Source organism: Lytechinus pictus, chromosome 3, assembly GCF_037042905.1.
Source record: "Lytechinus pictus isolate F3 Inbred chromosome 3, Lp3.0, whole genome shotgun sequence".
NCBI classification, from domain to species: domain Eukaryota; kingdom Metazoa; phylum Echinodermata; class Echinoidea; order Temnopleuroida; family Toxopneustidae; genus Lytechinus; species Lytechinus pictus.
Window position 1 is genome coordinate 2580826 of NC_087247.1, and position 23192 is coordinate 2604017.

The following is a 23192-nucleotide window of genomic DNA, read 5'->3' on the forward strand; positions in this document are numbered from 1 at the left end:
CAGGCATGCCTATGTGGTGAACCGTCTGTCTGTCTCTCTGATTTTAGTTTTTGGCGATCCACAAATATTTAACAGCTTTTAGCTGGGTCAGTTTGAAAGTAACTCTCAAATCTCCATCCATAGGGTAATCTGGAGGTCACATATTTTAAGATCATATGGGATTAATACACTTCAGTATCTGGTGGTACATGTAAATTTATGAATGAAAACATTCAAATTTGAGATATAAATTATAAAGGCATACACAATGCTGTAAGTTATCCACTTCTGATCCCAAACTATTTACCCATTTTTTCAGCTGGGTTAATTTGCAATCAACCCTCAAAGCTGCATGCATAGGGTCAACTAGAAGTCACATATAGAGTACCAAAGCGATGATGTCAGTTGCCATGGTGGCCTGGTTGTAAACAAATGAATGAAAGCATGTGTTTCTCATAGGAGAATATGGCTGCTATTGGAATTTGATCGCTTGCAACCTATTTGTCAGACGAGCCAATTTTCTAATAAAAATGTGTACAGACGATCGTCAGCTGCGACTCTGTTTAGAACCAGCCCACCATCACACCATGGCAACTGACATTAAACTCCAGTACTCTATTTCAAGCTGATATTAGAGTAATACACTTCGGAATGTGGTGGTAAAATTATGGATAAAAATGTTCAAATATGAGATATCACACTCATCAATAATACAGGAATACACAATGTAAATCTATAGATATATTCTCACCCTAAATTCCACATCACTCGAAAGATCAATTTTAGCATTGTACCAAGCAAAGCCTTGGTTTCCGCTAACTGTCCAACGAGACTGCCTGGATTGTCCAGAAAGATACGCCATCCAAACATTAAGATCCCCAATATCTGTTGAAAGATAAATCAAGAAGAATTATTGTCATGTCTAAAAACATAATGGGATAGAGCTTTTTCATCAGTTGCTCCATGTCTTTTGATTTCTCCACCAATCCAACTTAGTAATTGTAAAAAAATTGAGACCCTCAAATTATCTGAACTAAAGATCTATCTTTTCTCTATCTGCTAGTTTGAATGAAAAGCTATAATAATGCTCACAAGTTTTCATGGACTGAATGGTTCTTGAAGTAAATGAAGTAAAAATGAAGAAAGCTAGGGGTTAAACTTACAAATAAATATCAGGATTTTATGTCATTCCTCCACCCCTCTCCACTAGTAAAAATAAAATTGTTGCATTTTTTTAAACGCACATGACAAGCAATGGTACAAAAATGTGAGTACGAAAAGTACAGTCAATTCAAAAAAGGAAATTAAATGTAATGGTGAATGCACTCACGATTTCCATACATGTAATACCAGAAACTGAGACAGGCAGACTGGGTCGGGCTGAAGTATTCACTGTTAAGAACTGCTGTTTCACCAATCTTCAGCGTTGGAAAGGAATTCTCAAAGAAAATATAGTAACCTGTATCAAAAAAAGATGTCAACAAATTACAAAATAAAACAAAATACGGTAACACATCAGTAGTGAGAAGTCTTATCAATTCATTGGAACAATTAGATAATGGTGTCCATGATGAAATGTTCAATGGCTCGTGAATATGGAAAATTCAACTAAAGAACACATGAAATCAAATTTTAACCCCAATCCTCATCTTCACACATGTCTTTTAAAGTAAAATCTAATATTGAGCATGAAAATCAGATGAAAGAGCAATTGTCATATGTGACAAAACATTTACCATCATGTCTTTCCTACGTGTTTGCTTCTCTTACTCTCATAAAATGCACATCTATTAAAAGAAAATGGAAAACCCCATTGTTTCATAGCTGCAACGTGCCAATGGTAAACAATGATAGAAAATGGAAAATTTATATAAAGAAAACATAAAACAAAATACCCCTAATCCTAATCTCTATCTTCATAGGATATACACGTTTAATCACATTTCTAGTTATTTAGCACTTCATAAACTGTGGCCGAAACATCCAATTACACACATAAAAGTTGAGTGTAAGAGATGCTCTTAACACAAGTCATCAACATACCATCCCGAGTTCCAAAGGTGTGGTCCACTTGTGGTCCAGTATTAGGACTATCAGTAGGCCCAGATGACCTCAGCCAATCCCACTGGTCCTGGACTACCTCTTGGGACCAGCCACATAGATCATTTTGGAAGTCACAGAATCCTACAGTGAATAAACATATAAGTATTATCACCAAACAGATCTCGAAAATGTAATTTATATCATATTGAATGTCCTTCTTTTTTATAACTATATCTTTTTATTGTATAACAGTGTGAACTATACTATTAATCAATTGTTATGGTTTTAATATTTATTCTGTCTTAGTTTCTCCTTCTTAATCAAAACTTTATACAGCAGTATAATATGCACATCCTTGTTATATCTGAAGATCTCTCCATATAGCAGTTTCATTTTATGTTTCATGTAATCATGCCACTGATTGCACTGATTTCACAGTCTGGGGGTGTTTTATGAAAGTTATCCGCACTGATGGATTAGTCAGCGCTGACAATGTCAGTGAAATCCTTGGTTTTGATTGGCTCAGAAGCTCTTGCCTCTGAATGTTACCATAATGGTACGAGCCAGAGAAAGAAACCTTGACAGTGCTGGTAACTTTCATGAAAACGCTCCCCATGTACACGGTCCTTACCTTTACGTAGACAGGCCCCTCTGAAGATCTCCAAGTCATCAACAGCAATGTCTCCCTGGATGTTATCTCCTTCTGATCTTGAAGCTTCAATGACAGCCTTATAGCGATGGGAAGATGAGATACTAACTTGACCAAACCTCCATGAATCATCAGAAGGACCTGATATAAAAAAGATGCATACATATCATTCATTTCATTTATTGACTCAACCATTTTTAAAAACAGGACAAATTTACATTAATATTCGAGGAACAATACAACAAAACAATAGAAATTAAGGTACCGGTATTCAAAACAAGCAATGAACATATCAGTCAATGCACATTTTCCCCTGCAAACATATTAAGGAATAAATAAAATTTTACATTGTTTGATATGCGATTTTCTTTTTAGTTTCTGATTACATAAATACTTCTTATTTCTTTCCATTCTTGCAATTCACATGCTTACCACTCCTGGTGAACAAGGGATTACCAACTTCTTGTGTTACTTGGTCCTCTATGTAAATGTTCAACTGGCCGAGGTTATCACCAAACATATGGTACCAAAACCTCAGGCATTCCATATCGGTATCTAAATAGATGGGACTAAAGAGTCGTGCCTTGGAATCAGATGATGCATCAGATGCTTTGACAAAAGCATAATAACCTGAAAGAAATATTAATAAATACAGAGTTACACTGTACATTACATGTATATCTCTTCACATTTGCCCACTGAGCACAGCTGTGGTCCTCTTAGGAACTTGTCACCCATCTTTGTCTCTAGCTAATTATGTAGCTAAAACTACACTAACATATGGAGACTTTTCTTTAAAAAAATCTTCTGTAAGGTTCAATGTTCTATAAAATTGTTAGTGCATGAAATTCTTATATAAATGAGTTGTACACCAACATATTACAAAATATTAAATTTCTTAAGAGAAGGGTTCACCTACTTTTTCTTAATTTAGCAAAATAAGACTGAGATATGATCGGTAAAACAATAATGATCGATGCTTAACATTCATCAAAAGTTTATATCATTTGTTTTGCTATTCATATAAGAAATCTCAAAATAAATGATTCATAACTTTCCTTCTAAGAGAAGATGTATTTAGTAATTTAGAGATCAGTGGTCATAACCTAGAAACTAGTAAATATTACTGCAGACATTGGGATAGCTAGTTTGGTAGTACATGTATATTCATGGATTGTTTGATAGTCAATAATTTGGGTGTGTTTGGTACATGCAATTCCACTTTTAAATAATGCATGACAAATTGTACTCATTTAAGAAATACTAAAAACTAAAATTTGACAATTCTGACCAAATCATTTTTTAATGGCCTCCTGAAAATCATACAGTGCAACTTTTTGTTGCTTCTGCCGTGCTTGGTCAAATATCTTAATACATACCAAGGGCGCTACCGGTGGAGTGATCATAAGATGGTCCTGTGCTAGGGGTAGGAGTTGGTCCAGCGTTCCTCTGCCATTGCCAAGGGTTGGTCTGATCCTGGGTCCAGGAACAGAAGTCCATCTCAAAGTCACATTCAACTACAAGATCAAAAAAGGCAAATTTTCTCTTTTGATATGAAGAATTAAGAAGAAAGCCTTTACAAATTATCTGTTGGATAATATCCATGACACAAAGATTATACTCATTTTGGACCAGCCATCCCCAAATATCAGCAATAAGTCCCCAAGGAAGGTTCTTTGTTATAAGCCAAAATGAGAAATTTAGCATACACTGTATCTAAAAGAGTAAGTCTTTATCTTCTTACTGTCAAAATATAAAGTTGAAATGTTGAATAAAGCTTCTTTGACTTTTTTTAGAATGCTTGGAAGTTTCACAGAGATTGGCCAGTGAGCACATCTCATGCCTGAGTGAACCCTGAAATTTTCAGTTTTCTCCTTATTCTGAAAAGCTCTTGCTGAATTTCTCTTTTAATCTAGTACTTGTGAGGGTTATTGTTGATCAAGTTTGGAAAGTTTTATATCATTTCATAGCTCAGGATGTGCTCTTTCAAGCTCGATGAAAATCTCAAAATTCATTTTGGCGACTTGTTGTTGGTTGTAGGACGGCCGGACACATTCACTGTGCATCTGTTCATGATATTCTTAGAAGGACATGCTTCACAAAGAATTGAGTGCGACGAAAAATAATGCTTAAGTCAAAGCAAGTGCACAAAAAGTACTCAGTACATGATCTCATGCAATGCAAAATCCCCTCAACTAATTCTAACAAACATGGTGAAGCAATATCTTCTTTAAACAAAATCTAATGAGAGACTTTGTGGGAAAAGATCTGACATTGATCTTGATCTGTGGACTTGACCTTAACATTTAGACTTGACCCCTTAAATGTATTCAGAAAGGCCAACTGTTCATATCCAATAAAGTTAAATATAAATGTTCTATGAAAACGATTGCTTTCTTTGTAAATACAAAATGGAACATTCATCAGAAGTGGGATCCTTAGGACACAATTACCTCCCTGTGCAAAACATTAAGTATTTATATATTATATGTATGTCATGATATGCAGAAAAGTATACTTTTTAAATCAGTTTGAGTTACAGTACCTTGTGTTGGACAGGCACCATCATAGAGAGCTATGTCATCCACTGCAATATCACCGTATTCACTCTCCCCGATGATACCCTCATAAATAATCTGAGAAAGAAAAAAGGAAACAAATGAAGAAGCGAAAATTTGATTGGTCAACAGATTGACTTCAACTGTAAGTGAATCAGCTGATAAATCATTTGTCCCTTTCCCAAAGCTCATTAGTTACAGTAAGAGCATGGACCTACTACAACTGGATATTTAACAAAACCTCTCCTTTGGGTTAAAGACGGTCATTGCTAATCATTTTATAAACAACGCGCAACAGCTGACGCTCATCAAGCCGGCCGTATACGCTGTCAATGACAGACAGCAGAAATCGATTGTGCACTGCTCCCACACATTGCGATATATCACTTCCAACAGCAGTATGCACAGCAGTGAATGCTAGTGCTGTCAAGATGATCGCACAAACAAGAAATCATTCTTGCATTTAACATATTTTTTATGGACATCGCCAACAACTGCTACCAGAATTCATTGCTATCACTGTGCAGATCAGAATATCTGCAACAAAATTGCAGTGAAAATTCATCAGAAAAATGTGTGGAACGACGTTAGAATCCCTCATTTTAGAAGAGACCTTACCTCGAAAGTCGCACTAACCTTCACTCGAAGTGATTTGATATGAGCGTAAAATTCCACAGGATCGACAAAATTTAACCAGAGTTTTTATGATCAGTGGCCTTTGGTGGCTCAAATATATACTTTGTATTGTTTGTAAATTTTGTCTGGTGTAAATGTGTATCATTGAATGTATTATTGATATTCTTCTTAGTAAAATGGGAAATAAATGAAAGCAAATAAAATAAATTGATGAAAAATATTTACAAAGACAAGCTCTAAAAAGGACAACACATAAATCAGCAGACAAATTAATAAATGCATAGACTACCATGCTCATTAAAAATATACCTGCATTATTTGTTTGAGGCTAAACTTAGTAACATGAAACTAAACTCCTTTATGTGGCAATGTGATTCAAATCCCCAAATCCATATTTCTCAATATGATTGGGTAATAATGGAATCTCTATCCATATATTCTGTCAAGTCATATTTAATACAGTAAGATGATAAGAGATCTTTTAAATTACATTTTATGGAAAATAGTAATACTGGTGTCATTTGATTAACAGCTGCAAAACTTTAGTTGAAAAGGCATGGATGCTAGGAAAAAAACTAGAAAATGGATTAGATGATATATACATTGTATGAATAAAATAGAACATACCATCCAGGTATCATCCGACGTGATTTCTTTCTCCGCTTTTTTCCATTGGTTTCCCTGGGTGCCGTACTTTGTGAAAATGAGGTCATCTACCGTTATCTGGGGTCCTGAAATTCTAAGATAGACGTTGAATCTGTCAACATGCACACCATACATATGATACCAAAACACAAGACACTTGGAGGATCCGGGACCGGTCGGGTTCTGGGCAGGGCTGGCAAGCTGAGCCTTGTCCCCACGGATACGGCCTGTTGCATCCGTGTAGACGTACCTTCCGCTGGCGTCGCCCCGTGTGTGGTCGAACCTGGGGCCAGTGCTGTCCATGCCACTCGACCAGAAGGTTCTTGTCCAGTCAAACTGGTCGCTCCTCAGTTGGGTGTATGAACACAGGTTTGATTCGAATGTACAAGACATGGCTGTTAAAACAAAGGGTAATGGGAACAATATGTAATATTTAACAATTATCCCAACATATTTTTGTTTATCAATAAAAATTGAAACATCATTTGAGCTAAGGCTGTATTGCAATTTATTTACAAGGTAATGACACAAAAATCGTTCAAACAATAACACAGATAATTATTTAATCAATAAAATAAAAAACTTATGGTATTATAATTACCTGTCACTGTTGGATTCTAGAATGACATTGAATGGAAGGAATTAACATCATATTATTTATTTTGACAGGGTTACCTCTTCACTTATATTTCATTATCCATTATCTCTCTATCCCTCTTGCTCTTTATCTTTCTCTCTCAAATATTTCTCTCTCCTTCCTTATATTATAATTATTATAATAATGATGATAATTGAGAGAGAATATGGAGATGATTGTGATGATGACTGTATGTTGCAGTGGATGATTAGGACAATGATAATGGCAATCATCACAAGGAATATGGTGGTATTATGATGATCAGGATTATGATGACAAAGATGAGGGAGATAAGGATGATAATGGTAAAGATGGTGATGATGATGAAGAGGAGGGGGAGATTAAAGGATGATGATAAATATGATGTTGAAGAAGAGGGGGAGATTATAAGGATGAGGATGACGATATAATGAGGGACATAATATGTACATTCATGATGATGGTAATAAACTCGGTAATTACTTACAAATCACAGGCAAAGTTGTCGGTCCTCCACCATCATCACAGGATCTGGTATGGACATCAATATCATCTATAGCAATGTCTCCCTTTGCACTCTTGCTCCCTGAAGCTCTAAACACAATCTGTTGTAAAAGCAAACTAATTTACCTTTTTGTCAGTCAAAACTCAAAATGAACCCGAACACTGACATGTATATAAAAGTTTGATTCACTCAATACTTGTCAATTTCATTATTATACAAAAGTTATATATATACTTGGATGTCCGTCATGTTACGTGCCAATGGAAGTAACACAGTGCAGGATGAGGGTATACGTGTATGTGAGGAACTCGAGTTTCTCACATACACGTATACCCTAATAATAAGCATTTCAAGCAGTTCCAAAATCCTTTTTTACTAGTGTCATTTTCCCTGAAAAATCTTACTAAATAGGATAAGCTCCTACTAGTTGGCAGCTCTGCAAGACTAACCTTAAATTCCCCAATGTAGACAATGTCGGCACTACCCTGTATCCAGATGTCACCCTGAGCTCCAGTCTGACTCCAAACAGGATTGTTACGCTTTCCATCTGAACCCATGACAAATACCTCCAGACTTCCAATCTCTTCAAATTGACAAAAGGAACAACACAGGATGGTTAACAAAGAATTTCCAAAGAAATATCAGCTGAAGTCCCTGTGAAACTGTATATCTAACCTGCTGGAAACTGAATGATTTACCATAGACTGAAGCTCACAATATTTTTCATCATATTTGTTTTGAAGTGTTTAAATTCTAGAAATAGATCTATGACAGTAGAATTGTGTCATATTGTAAATTGCTTTACTTACCATTGCCAAACATATGATACCAAAAAGTCATACATGATCCCTGGGTCCGTGGCAAGTATTCACTTACTAGGTCAGCATAGCTGCTATCAAGATCATTGTCTGCTTCAAAATACATGTACATGCCTGACAGAAAAAAAGAAGAAAAATATTCTTACTTTTTTTATTCATGATTTACTCACTTTTATAATTTAATTATCCGGGTTATCATTGAATTTATGAGAAGAAATCAAGGCCCCTGAAATGAATGCTGTCACATGCGGTGAAGTTATCCGCAATATTTTACTTGAATTGATGGGATTTAATGAAATCTTATTGAATATTATCAAAAAAGAAAAACATCAAATATATCTAATAGAACCTGGCAACTCAAGAAGACCATACTTGCCTCTCGATGTCAATCTATTAATATACAAGATACTGAAAAATATTACTCTGATTTCACACAAATTTGAACACACACAAAAACTAAACTATATGTTGAGCAATTTCAACCACAATAAAACTTATACAGGCCAAAAAACATATATATCGAATATCTTAAGTCATTAAGCTGTATAACGACACACATACAAGATATTGCAATTATTGTCAGCTATGCAGAAATACATCTATTTCCATTTTTAATTCTAAGTATGGCCATATTGCTCTAACCTTTATCAGTTCCTGTTGTATGGTCAAATGATGGGCCAGTGTAAGGAGATGGAGTTGCGCCATTGTTGCGTAACCAATCTCTAGAGTCCAACTCTTTCTCATCGCTCCATCCACATCTTCCTTTCTCAAAATCACAGAAACCTGAAAAAAACAATATTATGTTGAAATAATTTCTAACACCAGAAACCAACCAAATGTTAACTCGAGTTGATAATGACAAATAATTGTAATAACACAGAGATAATATAGTGCAGCAAAAAAAGAGAACATGGTGAGTATGGTATTGCAAACGCTTTAAGAGCAGAAATATTATTTTGAATTATTTGACATTGTAACACGCTTTGGTCTTGTTACAATTGAAAGGCAGTATATAAATGCCAAAATATATGAATGTATTAAAATATTAATCCATGAAAGCTTGGTGAATTGGTACTTATATTATTTGGGGAATTCCTCCAGTCAGCATCAAACAACATCTGAGAGTTTTATAAAGCTGTTTGCAGTATGATATGAAAAATGGCTTACCTGGTCTGGAACAGGATTCATCAAGAATGGTAAGATCATCTATGGCAATGTCACCAGTGACACCATCGTATAATGTAGCCTTGATAGCAATTTGATATGGATGGTTAGCAGAAAGAGAAGCACGGCCATAATGCCACTCCATTTCATCGTGTCCTACAAAAAAGAAATGATATGTACATGTATGTATATATATATATATATATATATGTATTTATATATATATATATATATAAGTGAAATAAATTATCTATGAAGCATTCTTAACTTCATCTTATACACAATTTATTTCACTCCTATTATGAATTATTAGTGGCCGACAGTGTTCAGCTCTTGAAACAACAACATATAATTCCATCAACTTAGTTGAAATTTTGATATTTCCAACCCCTAATTTCCTCCCTTCTTACTTCCCTTCATGATTTTTCCAAGTCATAAGAATTCGAGAGAATTACACATTTTCATAAGAACTAGAGAACAAACGGGAGTCCAAAATATATCTTTTCTGATCTATCAAATCGCTCTGTAATGAAAATAAAAAGGTAATCGTAAATTCAAGTTTTATTTGCTTACAAGTGGTAAGGGTTTCAGACAGAAATGTCAAAAGCAAACCAAGAAGTGAAGAAACCCATTTTTATCTCACCTGTTCGTGACAATGATTATTTAATGGATTCTGATCTATTAATAGCATGCAAGCCAAAGTTCATTGACATTTGGCACATTAGTGATACTGATGTGATAGTAAAAATATAGTACATGTAGTTCCTGAAAATAGTACGCAAATAATCACCGTTGCTGAAGGTGAGGGGCAAACTATCACTTAAGAGGCAAGCTGGATGTAGCTATCTTTCCAAAGCAAAGCTGAGGAAAGACAGTGAGTACATCCAGCTTGCCAAGAAAGTGAGTTTGCCTCATCAGCTGAAATCAAGAGGTTATTATATGCATCGGGAACCACTATAAACAAAGAAACCGATATATCTATACGTCTCTATAAGAATAATTTTGAAAAGGAGAATCCTTTGGGGAAAAATCCATCGAGATGATTATGCTTGTATCGTTTTAATGCTAACGAGTATGTAAACTTTGCGCAAGCATCCAAGATCTTGCTTTGGCAAAATTTATTGTGACCTCACAAAGAAATTTTACCATCCCAACAAAACAATCAAAGGGCAATGCACTTTTATTTGCGCAAGGTTTTACTGCTAGCGCATATGTACACTGTGCACGCCCATTTAGATCTTGCGCGATTGTTATCACTGCAGGTGATGGAGAAAAATGGACCCCAAAAAAATAATGCGTTATGACCCTCAAGTGCTGAAAAAAGATCAGCGAAACAAGAAAGGTCCATCACTGCGAGTGATGATTGATGGGGAAACTACCCGTTATCACGTGACCAACTTCTGACCAATCCTATAGCATGATTTTTAGTATGAGGAATAAAATAATAGTGGAGTAGTTGAACATCAAAACTGACCATTCTCCATCCAAACTACTGCAGACTGTAGTGAGACTGTGTCATAGACCAAGACCTCTAGTTTTCCAATGGCGCTTCCATAGATGTGGAACCAGAACGTCAGGCATTCGCTGAGGGTTGCTGGGTATATGGGACTAAAGAGCTGGGCTACTTCTCCGCTAGATCTTGGTGGTTTGGCTGTGCTCACAAAGGCAAACATGCCTGGGGAAAAAAGCAGAAATTTGAAACTGAAATGCAATCTACTTTTTTTACAGAAGATAAGAGTTTAGTAATACATGCACATGAACTAGAATAAATTATTATTAAAAAAAAATATAATGATTATCATTGCAAAGTTAGTAATTGGATATCAGACAATTAAAGATTATATCCTTAAATTCATAGCCCATTCCATGAACTGAAATAGGTTTTACATTAAAAAAGAAATACAGTCAAGCTAGCATCATATTTTGATAGAGCATCCAATCAGAATAAAGTTTCATGTAAAAGCACAAAATTTATCCTGTAAAACACATTTTCATTTCATATCCTCCACATTTTCACTGTTTAAGGGCATACACACGATGGAAATAGTGATAGCCATTTGGGGAAAATAACAAATTTTAAAAAGGGCATCGAAACAAATCATACTGATGTGATACAAATTATAGGCTATCCAATCATTATACCTACCAAGATCTGTACCCATTGTATGGTCTACCGGAGGTCCAGTCCCTTCTGAGAGAGACCCATTGTTACCAATCGACCAATCAAAATCATCATTCCAGTCCTGACTCCACGAACAAAAACCAACCTCAAAGTCGCATTTTCCTACACAGAATCAAAGGTTTAAAGAAATAATTCATCAGAATATCTTTGAAGATGTGTAGATCCATTTGGGAGGGGTTGGGGAAGCCCCCTCTTACCACACATTTTTCAATTAATATCTACAAAAACATAGAAATTTGATTGAAGCATCGAAGGAAATAAACTGATGCAGTAAAAAGGATGACAGTATGTACATTATTGTTTAATCTTTCTGCAGAAGTATTTTGTATGGTTCTTATGGCTCTACATGGAAATCCCTCTGTCAACAACTGCAGGATTCAGATACTGCTTTCCTAGATAAATCATTCATATCATGATAATTGTGTACTGTATGTACTATAGGTGTACATGATGTTTTTCATTTTTATAATCAAATTTGACTCAAATCAATCAAAGCAAGCAACCAATATAAATTTGTATAAAAAAAGAAAATTTTAAACATATTCCAAAATGGGATACTGATGACTTCCTGGTAATTTGGGATATTTAGGTGACATATTATATAAAGATAATATTCAATGATTTTATATTACTCACGCTGAGCAGAACAGGCTCCATCCGTAACAACTATGTCATCAATAGCAATATCACCTGCATTCTGTCGTCCTTTGAATCCTTCAAAGATAACCTGAAAACGGAACATACATGTATAAGCAGCCAGAATGAGTACAGTTTCACAGGGAGACCGTGCTCTCTTTTGTTGATGGAGATAGAGGGAATGTGCATAGACCAATGATTCTTCCCATAACATGCAAAACCTGAAGATGGGAAATTCATTTTTTAAGTTCAGTTTTAGTTAATTTTTCCCTATTTCACATCATACAAACATTTACATTGATTATCAAATAAATGGTTCCAGTTTAAAAAAAATATAATGGGATTGTTATAACAGAATATTGACTTGAGACACACAATAAGAAAATTCAAAGAAAGGAGTATGAAGGGGCCTACAGTTGAAAGCTAAATTTGTGAATTATATACCATCTATAGATCTGAATTCATACAATCTACATGTATATATGTAAAATTTTCTTCCAATAAGTTTGCAAAAGCTGAAAGTGGCAAAATAACAAATATCAAAAATAATAAGGGTCACATGGAAGGCCAAATAAAAGATTGATAGGATCCGATACAGACTATCCTACATGTACATGTATCTTCCTAATATTTGCAAAAACCAAAAGCGCCAATTTGACCTAGGTTATGATACAAACTCTTCATCTGGAGGCGGTTTCATAAAGAGATACAATTATTGTAACTTTGATATAAAGGAACCTACCACCATGGTAACAGGGCTCAACAGCCAATCACAAACAAGGTTATCATGGAAGTTGCAATAATGGCAAATTCAGAATACAGTCAAACCTGTGTATAGTGGCCACCAAAGGCAAATGTGGCCACTATAGAAAGGTTGCATCCATCTTAAATTTACCATGTATTGTAGATACTGTGCAAAGTACTAGACATAGGGCCTACAGAATGTGTTTTTATTTAATTTTCTTTATAATATTGCATTCAAGATCAATTTCAATAAACCAAAGACTTATGTTGATTGTATAATTGTTAAGAGAAAGATTTGTGTCTAGATGCAGGTGCATGCGCAAAGGCTAACTATTCAACCAATGTTTGAGTCAAAAGTCTTGGGGAAGCTTATTTTTAGTGGCCACCAGAAAGGTCTGCTATTGACTTAGGGATGCAAAATGAGTGGCCACTGGGATGTAAGACAGGTGGCCACTATAGAAAGGGCCTACAACACAAGAATTTCCTGCGGGGGATTTTAAGTGGCCACAAGAAGTAGGTGATGGCCACTAAGACAAGTTTGACTGTAGTTGTACGTTTTTATGAAACAGTCCCCTGTTCTTCGGTCTTCCCTGAAACCCTTCCATGTTGCCATGCAACCACATCAGCCTTCTGATTCACACTCACCGCCCAGGGGTCAGTTGAGGTCACCGTCCACTGTTCATACATCCATTGGTTGCCTTGCGTGCCTTGTCGTTTGAAGATGGGCACCAGCTCCTCGCCGTACTGAACATAAACATTAAACTTATCAACATCTGGCCCATACATGTGGTGGTACCATGTCAGGCAAACCCCGTCATCGGTGGTCGGTCGCTGGAGGTGGGATCTGAGGATTGCTTTCTTACCATCTGCCTGTCCGTCAGCCTCGATGTACATATAGAATCCTGAATGATTTAGAGACAATCAATGATAGGTGAGCCCTGTAACAAAAAGCTATATGGTACAAAAGTAAGACCTGTGTCTTTCGCATGGGAATCTTGCAGGCGGCCTTTCTTTCCCACTTCTCATACATGTATTTCAACAACAATGCAGGAAAGACACTAAAAAAAAAGAGACAAAGAGCCTTTATAACAGGATTTCTGCTAAAAGACGCGGCCCAGACTATTGACAAGACACCTTAAGCTTGTGATCACGGGGCTTATTTCTATGCTTAATTGCATAAATTATAATTACATGTATTCAGGCATACAAATTGATTGACATGGGCCCGTTGTGGTCTAGTGGTTCTGACTCTTGCCTTTCAAACAGAAGGTTGTGGGTTCGAATCCTAGCCATGTCGTGTTTTCCTTCAGCAAGAAATTTATCCACACTGTGCTGCACTCGACCCAGGTGAGGTGAATGGGTACCCGGCAGGATGAATTTCTTGAATGCACGAGTGCTGAAAGGACGCTCGAGCTATAGAGCCGGGGTAATAATAATAATAACAATGCGCCACGGAATAGATTGTTTCTAGATAAATGGCGCTATAGAAATGCCTATTATTATTATTATTATCATTATTATTGTATGATCAAGCTTTAACCTTTGTACATTTAAAAAAAAATAATTTCATGATAGATTTAGACATAATATTAAAATGATATAGTTACCTTTGTACATTTAATACATAACTTTTCTAGGCGATATACATTGCAATAATCATTACCACGGTAATCTGATCCTAGGATTCTCATCGTATGTTTTTCTCCACTCCCTGGGACAGGGACACCAGATCCTATTTCTATTATGGGGGGGGGGGCAGAGCCAAAAAGGCACTTGTATATCAAAATAGGCATTTTGGTGCAAACAAATACATGTATTTTCAAAATGAGATTATGAACTGTGTGAAGTAGTTGTGTGTTTTGTAGAAATTAAGTTGAGCAAAGCCTTTATAAAGTGATTTCTAATTGATAAGATAGATATTTTGATTTAGGTTTTACTTCTCAGCGAGAAAGGGTAGCGAGCAAGCGGTTTTGAAAAAAAAAATCAATTCTGAAGTTGTAAAACTCGGTCTTTGGTCAACTACGGGGCTAATCACTGTTAAAAGGCCATCCTTGCGTGATGTTGCCAGCGCGAACCACCAGCTCAAACTTCTGGACATGTCGTGTAATGAAAAGACACGAAAATCAAATATTCAGAGCTGTTTTTGTAATCATGAAAAAGATGTGTATCTAACTAAAAAATAACTTTGCGCTCGCTTAAATTTTGTATATACTGACCAGTAAAGGAAGCAGTTAAAGGAGAATGAAACCCTTGAAACCAGCTGAATCCATATCAAAGAGAAAAATCAAAGAAACATTGTTGAAAGTTTGAGGAAGATTGAATGAATAATAAGAAAGTTATGAGCATTTGAATATTGAGATCACTAATGCCATGTAGATCCTCCCATTGGCAATGCTACCAAGATCTGTGATGTCACACACGTACAACTCCCTCACTACTTTAGTACTTATTTCACTTATATTCTCAATTTTATAGAGTCTATCACAAGGTGAGGTGTTCTCTTTATGAGAGGACAAGTACAGAGGTTTCACAACATTATATCATAGATGAATCGTTTGTCATATGATTAGAATGAGCAAAAAGAGATGTTTTGGGGTATATTTTCAGTGTCCAAAAGGGGAGAGTTGTTCATCTGTGACATCATAGATCTTGGTCGCATTGCCAATTGGAGGATCTCCATAGCATTAGTGATCTCGACATTCAAATGCTCATAATTCTTCTTGCTTGTCCTATTTTACTCAAACTTTTGTTGATCTTATTCTTTGATTGTTCTGCTCTCACAAAAGCTAACTTGCTCCAAGAGTTTCATTCTCCTTTAAGGACTGCATTTTAAATAGGATGCATAACTCACCAATCAAAATAATGCGGCGCAAAGCGCGAGCTCAAAAATTTGTGATATTCCAACCTGAAAACTGGACATTCTAAGCATTTTTTTTGTAAACGGGAATAGAACGAGTACAATAATTGATGCGAGTGCAGAAAGCGAGCCAAAAATTTGTGATATTCCAACCAGAAAACAACATTCTATACATTATTTTAATCATGAACAGGATAAGTACTGTACAAAACAATAATTGATGCAAGCACGATGCAAAATTTCGAACCTAAGATGTATTATGTTTTATTATCAAAGAAGGTATTTCTTTTTGAAACAGGGCATCTTTCATTTGGAAAAAAAAATCCTACAGTGATTTTTTTTTTTTTTTGGGGGGGGGGAGGCAAGAGAGCACAAAGCGCAATCTGAAATTTTCAATTGCTTACCTTAAAATGAGTCATTTTTAGGTCAGTTTTCATATTTTTTCTGCTTACAACCTCTTTTAAATTTCAATTCTCATTTCTTGTATCTTCTACACTTAGTTTACCTAAAACAAAACAGAATAAAGAATACTAACAAAATAAAGTTATATTCAAAAGGATATACATGTAAAATAAACGGGGCGCATCCCATACCCTTAGTTGGGGGAGGGTAAATCTTAATTATTTCTTGAAACAGTTAATTGATTATCAATAATTATTGATAATATTAATAATCATTAATTATTCAATTAACTTATTTTTATTAATTATTATTTCTTGAAACCATATTGACACAAAAACAAATACGTTGTTTATTCCCTTGAAACTGAAGAGAAATGTAATTCACTGTCGAACCATATGATTAAAAAGAAGTAAACATTTTCCCCCTTTGTTTTGTCAATCTGAGACACTAGACCCAAAACAAAATGTATACAAAAAATAGAAAAGAGATAGAGAGAGAGAAGAAGTTCCACTACCAAGAATAAACTTAGAAAAGGGGGAAAAGGAAAGGAAAAAGTGGAGTAAATGTGATATTATTTTCTAAACATAATGTCACAATCTATCACAAAATTAGCTTTTCTCATAGCAAGTGGGTGAAAACTTTTGTTCACTCGCTCGCTTCAATCACTTTCAACTTTTTTGGCAGAAATTTTGCTCTACATGCCATGCTTGGCCCCTCAAAGATTTTGGCTCATCATGCCACTGACATAGCCCATTTGGATATGACAAAATTGAAGACTGTGTTCAAGTTTACCAAATCTTTTCAGAATATCATTCAGACTTAAAATATTCTTGTTGGCCAAAGAAAATAATACAATGAAAATCCTAATGGAATAGAAATCAACCTTGTTATCGTTCTTTAAAGTTAGCTATGTTTAAATTATGAAAATTGTTGTCAAAATTGCAGTCAGATCTGTCAAAACTATTTCTGTCATCAAAGCACTATAATCTTTATCATGATCATTATAACCATCATTATTATCATTAAGTTGTCATTATCATCATTAGTCATGATTACAACACATTACCAATAAATTATGTTAATTTTTCATCACTGCTGTTTTCTTTGCTACATATGTGCTGATAATTCTTGATAATGGTGATTTCATCATTACAATTGATGTCACTGCTAGTACACTTACTGCTGCTGCTACTGTTATTGGTGACTGGTAGTATTGACAATTAGTGTCATTAAATATACAGAACGATTGAAATATTTATAATTTCTTATTAAAATAAATGAAAGTACAAAATACAAAATGCCTTGAAAATGCCTTGAAATTTCAAGGCTCAAAATCCTCAAGGCCATGCCAAGAGGCCAAGAGGACTTTCCAAATATGTAAACATTGGCATCTAGCATCAATAGTAGTAATTGCTTTTTTCGCAGGAGCCAATTTTTCTTTCTCAGAAGGATCTTACTGTCTTTTGGCTGCCATATTTTATACCAAATTATTCATCAAGTACTTGACAACAAAACTACTTACAAATTCCTCCACTTAAACTTTTCTCCAGCTAGATTTAGGTGAGTTTTAAGAAGAATTCTCGTTAGGCATCCTTACTGCACAAGCGGTAACAGTGCCCCTATACCTACTCAATACTCCATCCAAAACATACCATTTGGCTGTCATGTGATGTCACAAATGATCAAGCCATTGTGCTTGCTATTCTCTACCTGTAATTGAATAAGTTCTCATCATTGGTTTTGTCGTAAGGCATTAGTATTAGCATAGTAAAAACAGATTGCAATTTATGCATTCAAATGATGAATGCTATTGATCAGCATTTTTTAAGGCAGTTAGAAATCTCCCCTCATATTGAAATCTTGATTTCTATCCGAAGAACTTCTCAAACATTTAAAGTGCTATATGTCACAAATAACAAATATTGAAATATAATTCGGTTGATCAATATGAAAATGTCAGTGGTAGCAAAAATCACAGGGTTGTGTAATAAGTATAAGTTATTGCCTGAGTTATACAGAACATTTGTAATGCCATGATCTTTAGGCATATTTGTTTAAACTGTTGACTGTTAAGTTACCTTATTAGCATTGTAAATTACATGTATTACGTACATGGCACTTCAGAGTGGTGCATTATAATGCCTAATTTTCTGTGCAATCAATATGCTTAGCAATACCATACCATACTGGATGGCCTATTGAATGATGACCAAGGTAATGATTATATTTGGTGGTTTAACTTCATGGGATATCCGAATATTCCACTTGTTACGGCCAATATTTCTGGCATCCTGTTCTGACCCATCCAATATGATATAAATGTCGGTGTTCACACCTTTTCAATCCATCTGCCCTTGGTTTTCTGACAAGGTCGACCCTTGGCGAGAATTTGATATTGTGAGGGGAATTTGATATATCGCTGGGCAGATGCTGGGTTGTGAAATGAATTAGGATGATAGATGAGGAGTTACAAAGGATATTTTTTCAGGTTGATATGCTCTTTATTTTACATGTACTTGTAGAATAGTTTCTATAATATTTTCATATTTTTCTTGTATATCAAAGTGTCGTATTGATAAATGCCTACAAGACAAGACTATTTTCAAAATTTGCCTGGTGATGGCAGATGTTGAGAATATCCTATCTGTTGGAATCTTGTACCTGTTTTCCTAATCACAAGTTGCATTCTCTTTTTCCTGTCCCAAGTGACATGCAATATGTGCAAGAGAAAGATTTAAACATTTTATCTACCTAAGTGTGATATAAGCAGGGGTGGTATTCTGAGATCCATTTTATCTCAGATAAAATAAAATATTTTATCTCCGTTAAAATCAGTGAGATAAAATACCCTTAAAATCTCTCCGAATTGGTATTCTGAGAACAATTTTATCTCCATTTTATCTCTGTAAGACACACCTATTTTTTAATCAATATCCAATTAGAATCGTGCTTTTATAGCTCTCTCATATCACTCAACCAATGGAAATCCATTCCGCTAGGAGGTGTGGCGAAGGAGTGAGATTGCGTCAATTTATTGACTTCAATACGCTTGCACTATACGCCTGCGCGTCTTTACAGAGATTTCTTTTTTTAAAAATGGCAATACTCTCATCTTTTTTTCGAAGTCTATATCGCATCTTTTCAAGCATCATTTCAAAGTCAATATTAGTCAAGAAAAGTCTCATGAAATACTTCCTGATTGTACAGGAATAACTTTAAGGTGCTGTTCATTTGGAGTTAATTCACCTAAAAATATTGACGAAATCAACGTCGTGGAGATAAAATAGCCCTTACCCTCTTACGCGATGGGTATGTCTACGCAGCCACTGCTCTGTTGCGTATCATCATAGATACGCAAGATAAAATTTATACTCAAGATAAAATTTTATTGCGACCATTACTTCGTTTGATACTTCAACTTGCGATTGATACTTCGATTTGCAATGCTTTAAATTGTGATTGATACTTTAACTTGCGATCGATGCTTTGATTTGCGATCGATGCTTTAAATTACGATCGATCCTTGACTTGCGATTGATACTTCGACTTGCGATCAATGCTTTAAATTGCGATTGATCCTTGACTTGCGATTGATCCTTTACTTGCGATCGATAATTCGACTTGCGATCGATGCTTTAAATTGCATTTGATACTTTAACTTGCGATTGATACTTTGATTTGCGATCGATGCTTTAAATTGCGATCGATCCTTGACTTGCGATTGATACTTCGACTTACTATCAATGCTTTAAATTGCAATTGATCCTTGACTTGCCATTGATTCTTTACTTGCAATCGATGCTTTAAATCGCAATCGATACTTAAAATTGCAATGGATCCCTTAACTTGCGATTGATCCTTGACTTGCGATTGATCCTTTAACTTGCGATTGATACTTCGATTTGCGATCGATGCTTTAAATTGCGATTGATCCTTGACTTGCGATTGATACTTCGACTTGCGATCAATGCTTTAAATTGCGATCGATCCTTGACTTGCGATTGATCCTTTACTTGCGATCGATCCTTGACTTGCGATTGATCCTTTACTTGCGATCGATGCTTTAAATTGCGAGCGATCCTTGACTTGCGATTGATACTTCGAATTGCGATCGATGCTTTAACTCCCGATCGATCCTTTGACTTTCGATCGATGCTTTAAATTGCGATTGATCCTTGACTTGCGATTGATCCTTTACTTGCGATCGATGCTTTGACTTGCGACTGATAATTCGACTTGCGATCGATGCTTTAAATTGCATTTGATACTTTAACTTGCGATTGATACTTTGATTTGCGACCGATGCTTTAAATTGCGATCGATCCTTTAACTCCCGATTGATCCTTTGACTTTCGATCGATGCTTTAAATTGCGATTGATCCTTGACTTGCGATTGATCCTTTGACTTTCGATCGATGCTTTAAATTGCGACCAATACTTCGTTTTGAATAGATGGATTATGTGTTGTAGATCAAATAAATGACATTAAAATAGTAAACTTCAATGGAATTGCTTCATTCAAGTCCAGGGGCCCGTAAAACTTAGCAATGATTGTAGCACATTTTTCTACGATTGATTCCATTGACTACAATGTACAATCAATCCTTAAAATCAAGCTTACGATCAATCGTTAACCTTTGTTGTTATGGGACCCAGGTCATGTGCTGCTGATTTTCTATTTACTGTCTATGTTTGTTTTAATCGCTAGAGGGTATTCATTCAAAAGTGTTCACTAGCTTACAAGTTCACGAGCTTTCGAGTGCCGCTGCAACTCTTTATCAAGAGACGAAAATTATCTGATGACGTACTCTATTTATACTAATCTCCAGGACCGTACGCACGAACGCGAGAACAATAGGTGGGTATTGATCCGTTGCGTCGGTATGCGGCGCGGCCGGTAATCCGTATATGCAAATAAGCCGGGGGTATATGCAAATACGCCGTGGGTCGGCGATATGCAAATTAGACAAAATTGGCGGGCTCGCTAGTTTCCCGTGGGCGGGGGCTGACTAGCTGAGCGGTCCCTCGTTCGGGGCCGGGAACGATCGGGTCGGCGTGCACTGCCAGGCAAGGGGGTATTGTGCTGTCTGATGGTTCGCATCCAGAAGTCGGGGATGTCGATCCCGCTGTCTCTGTTGAAGTTGTTAGGACAAAGACGTATACTAATAGCCTCCTTAATCCTGCGTGTATACCAATGTCTCTCTTTGGCAATGCAATGTACACCCTCCCAATCTGGGTACTAGATAGTACCGCCTACGAAGACAAAATGACCGAGCTTCTGAGCTCTGGTCCGTATAAAATGCTAAAGAAAGACCCCACAGATCGAATGTGTCGCAAACTGACCAGTACGTTACTGGCACTAATTAAAGAAAGACAAAGTTCTAGATGAGGCTACATACAAAAAGATAAAGCCCACACAGAAACAGCCACCTAGAATATACGGGTTGCCCAAAATACACAAACCCGGGATACCTCTCAGACCAATAGTATCATGCATAGGTTCATTTGCCTATAACCTATCAAAGTACACCTGTACCTGGCGGACATCCTGTCCCCTCTCACTAACTGCTCAGAACACACGGTTTCCAACTCCAGTGAATTCGCTGAATTCACATCGGAGCAGACAGTTAACGAACAGGAATCCATGATCTCTTTTGATGTAGTCTCCCTCTTCACTAACGTACCGATAGAGGGCGCATGCAGTACGGCCCTGCAACGCATGCAATCCGATCCCACATTATCAGAACGTACCACACTTATGCCCGAACAAATAGCCGAACTCCTGGAGTTCGTCCTCAGATCCACATATTTTCTGTACAGAGGCTCTTTCTATGAGCAAACAGAAGGAGCAGCAATGGGTAGCCCAGTCTCAGCGGTTGTGGCTAACCTATATATGGAAGGTTTTGAACAGAACGCTTTGCCCAAGTGTCCTTCCACATGCCACCCTCGGGTGTGGAAGAGATACGTCGATGACACTTTCATAATCGTAAATAGATCCGAAACAGACAGCCTACTCTCATACATGAATAGCCAGCAACCGTCCATCCAGTTCACTCTGGAGACTGAGCAAGGAGGGAAATTAGCATTCCTTGACACGCTAGTCCAAAGACACGAGGGCGGGAAACTCTCCACCTCTGTCTACCGCAAGCCCACTCATACAGACCAATACATACCATTTGATTCTCACCACGACAAATCGGTCAAGAAAGGTCTTGTTAAATGCCTGTTCGACAGAGCAGCGCGTATCATAACTCACCCACCTGAACTCCCGAAAGAAAGAGCACACATACGTGGCGCCTTGTACAGCAACGGCTACCCACGCCGTTTTATCAAGAACACTTTCAAGAAAAAACTACCACCAAGGGATCAGAAGGTTTTCAAGACTTGCAGTCTTGCCATACATAGATGGCCTCTCACAACAACTTAAACGCCGATTAGAAGGTCACGGTATCCGAACGGTTTTCCGCTCGGACACCACCTTACACAAACAGCTTGTACACCCCAAAGACCCTATCCCTGATCACAGACGTGATGGCGTAGTATACAACATTCCTTGCCAGGGATGTGACGGGTCTTACATCGGAGAAACAGCCCGACCGATAGTTGAACGCATTTCTGAACACAAGCGCGATGTTCGGTTACAGCGAACCGACACATCCGCGGTGGCAGAACATGCTTGGGAGAAACAACACCACCCAGATTGGGAGGGTGTACATTGCATTGCCAAAGAGAGACATTGGTATACACGCAGGATTAAG

The 23192-nt window shown here is 36.5% G+C and overlaps 2 protein-coding genes across 2 annotated transcripts; one reads left to right on the forward strand and one right to left on the reverse strand.

Moving 5' to 3' along the window:
- Positions 1-352: 352 nt before the first annotated feature.
- Positions 353-14075, reverse strand: LOC129256044 (MAM and LDL-receptor class A domain-containing protein 1-like). The gene is made up of 18 exons (XM_064097884.1): positions 13821-14075; positions 12432-12522; positions 11760-11897; positions 11088-11288; positions 9617-9769; positions 9092-9232; positions 8441-8563; positions 8081-8214; positions 7614-7731; positions 6493-6905; positions 5217-5307; positions 4051-4188; positions 3104-3301; positions 2654-2812; positions 2023-2163; positions 1310-1438; positions 731-864; positions 353-397 (listed from the first exon to the last, which is right to left on the reverse strand). Exons 1-18 carry the CDS (start codon positions 14067-14069, stop codon positions 353-355), a joined length of 2796 nt encoding a protein of 931 aa, XP_063953954.1. The 5' UTR covers positions 14070-14075.
- An 8003-nt stretch (positions 14076-22078) lies between these two features.
- LOC135153753 (uncharacterized) lies at positions 22079-22861 on the forward strand. The gene has a single exon (XM_064097886.1). The coding sequence runs from the start codon at positions 22079-22081 to the stop codon at positions 22859-22861; it is 783 nt and encodes a 260-aa protein (XP_063953956.1).
- The last annotated feature ends 331 nt before the right edge of the window (positions 22862-23192 follow it).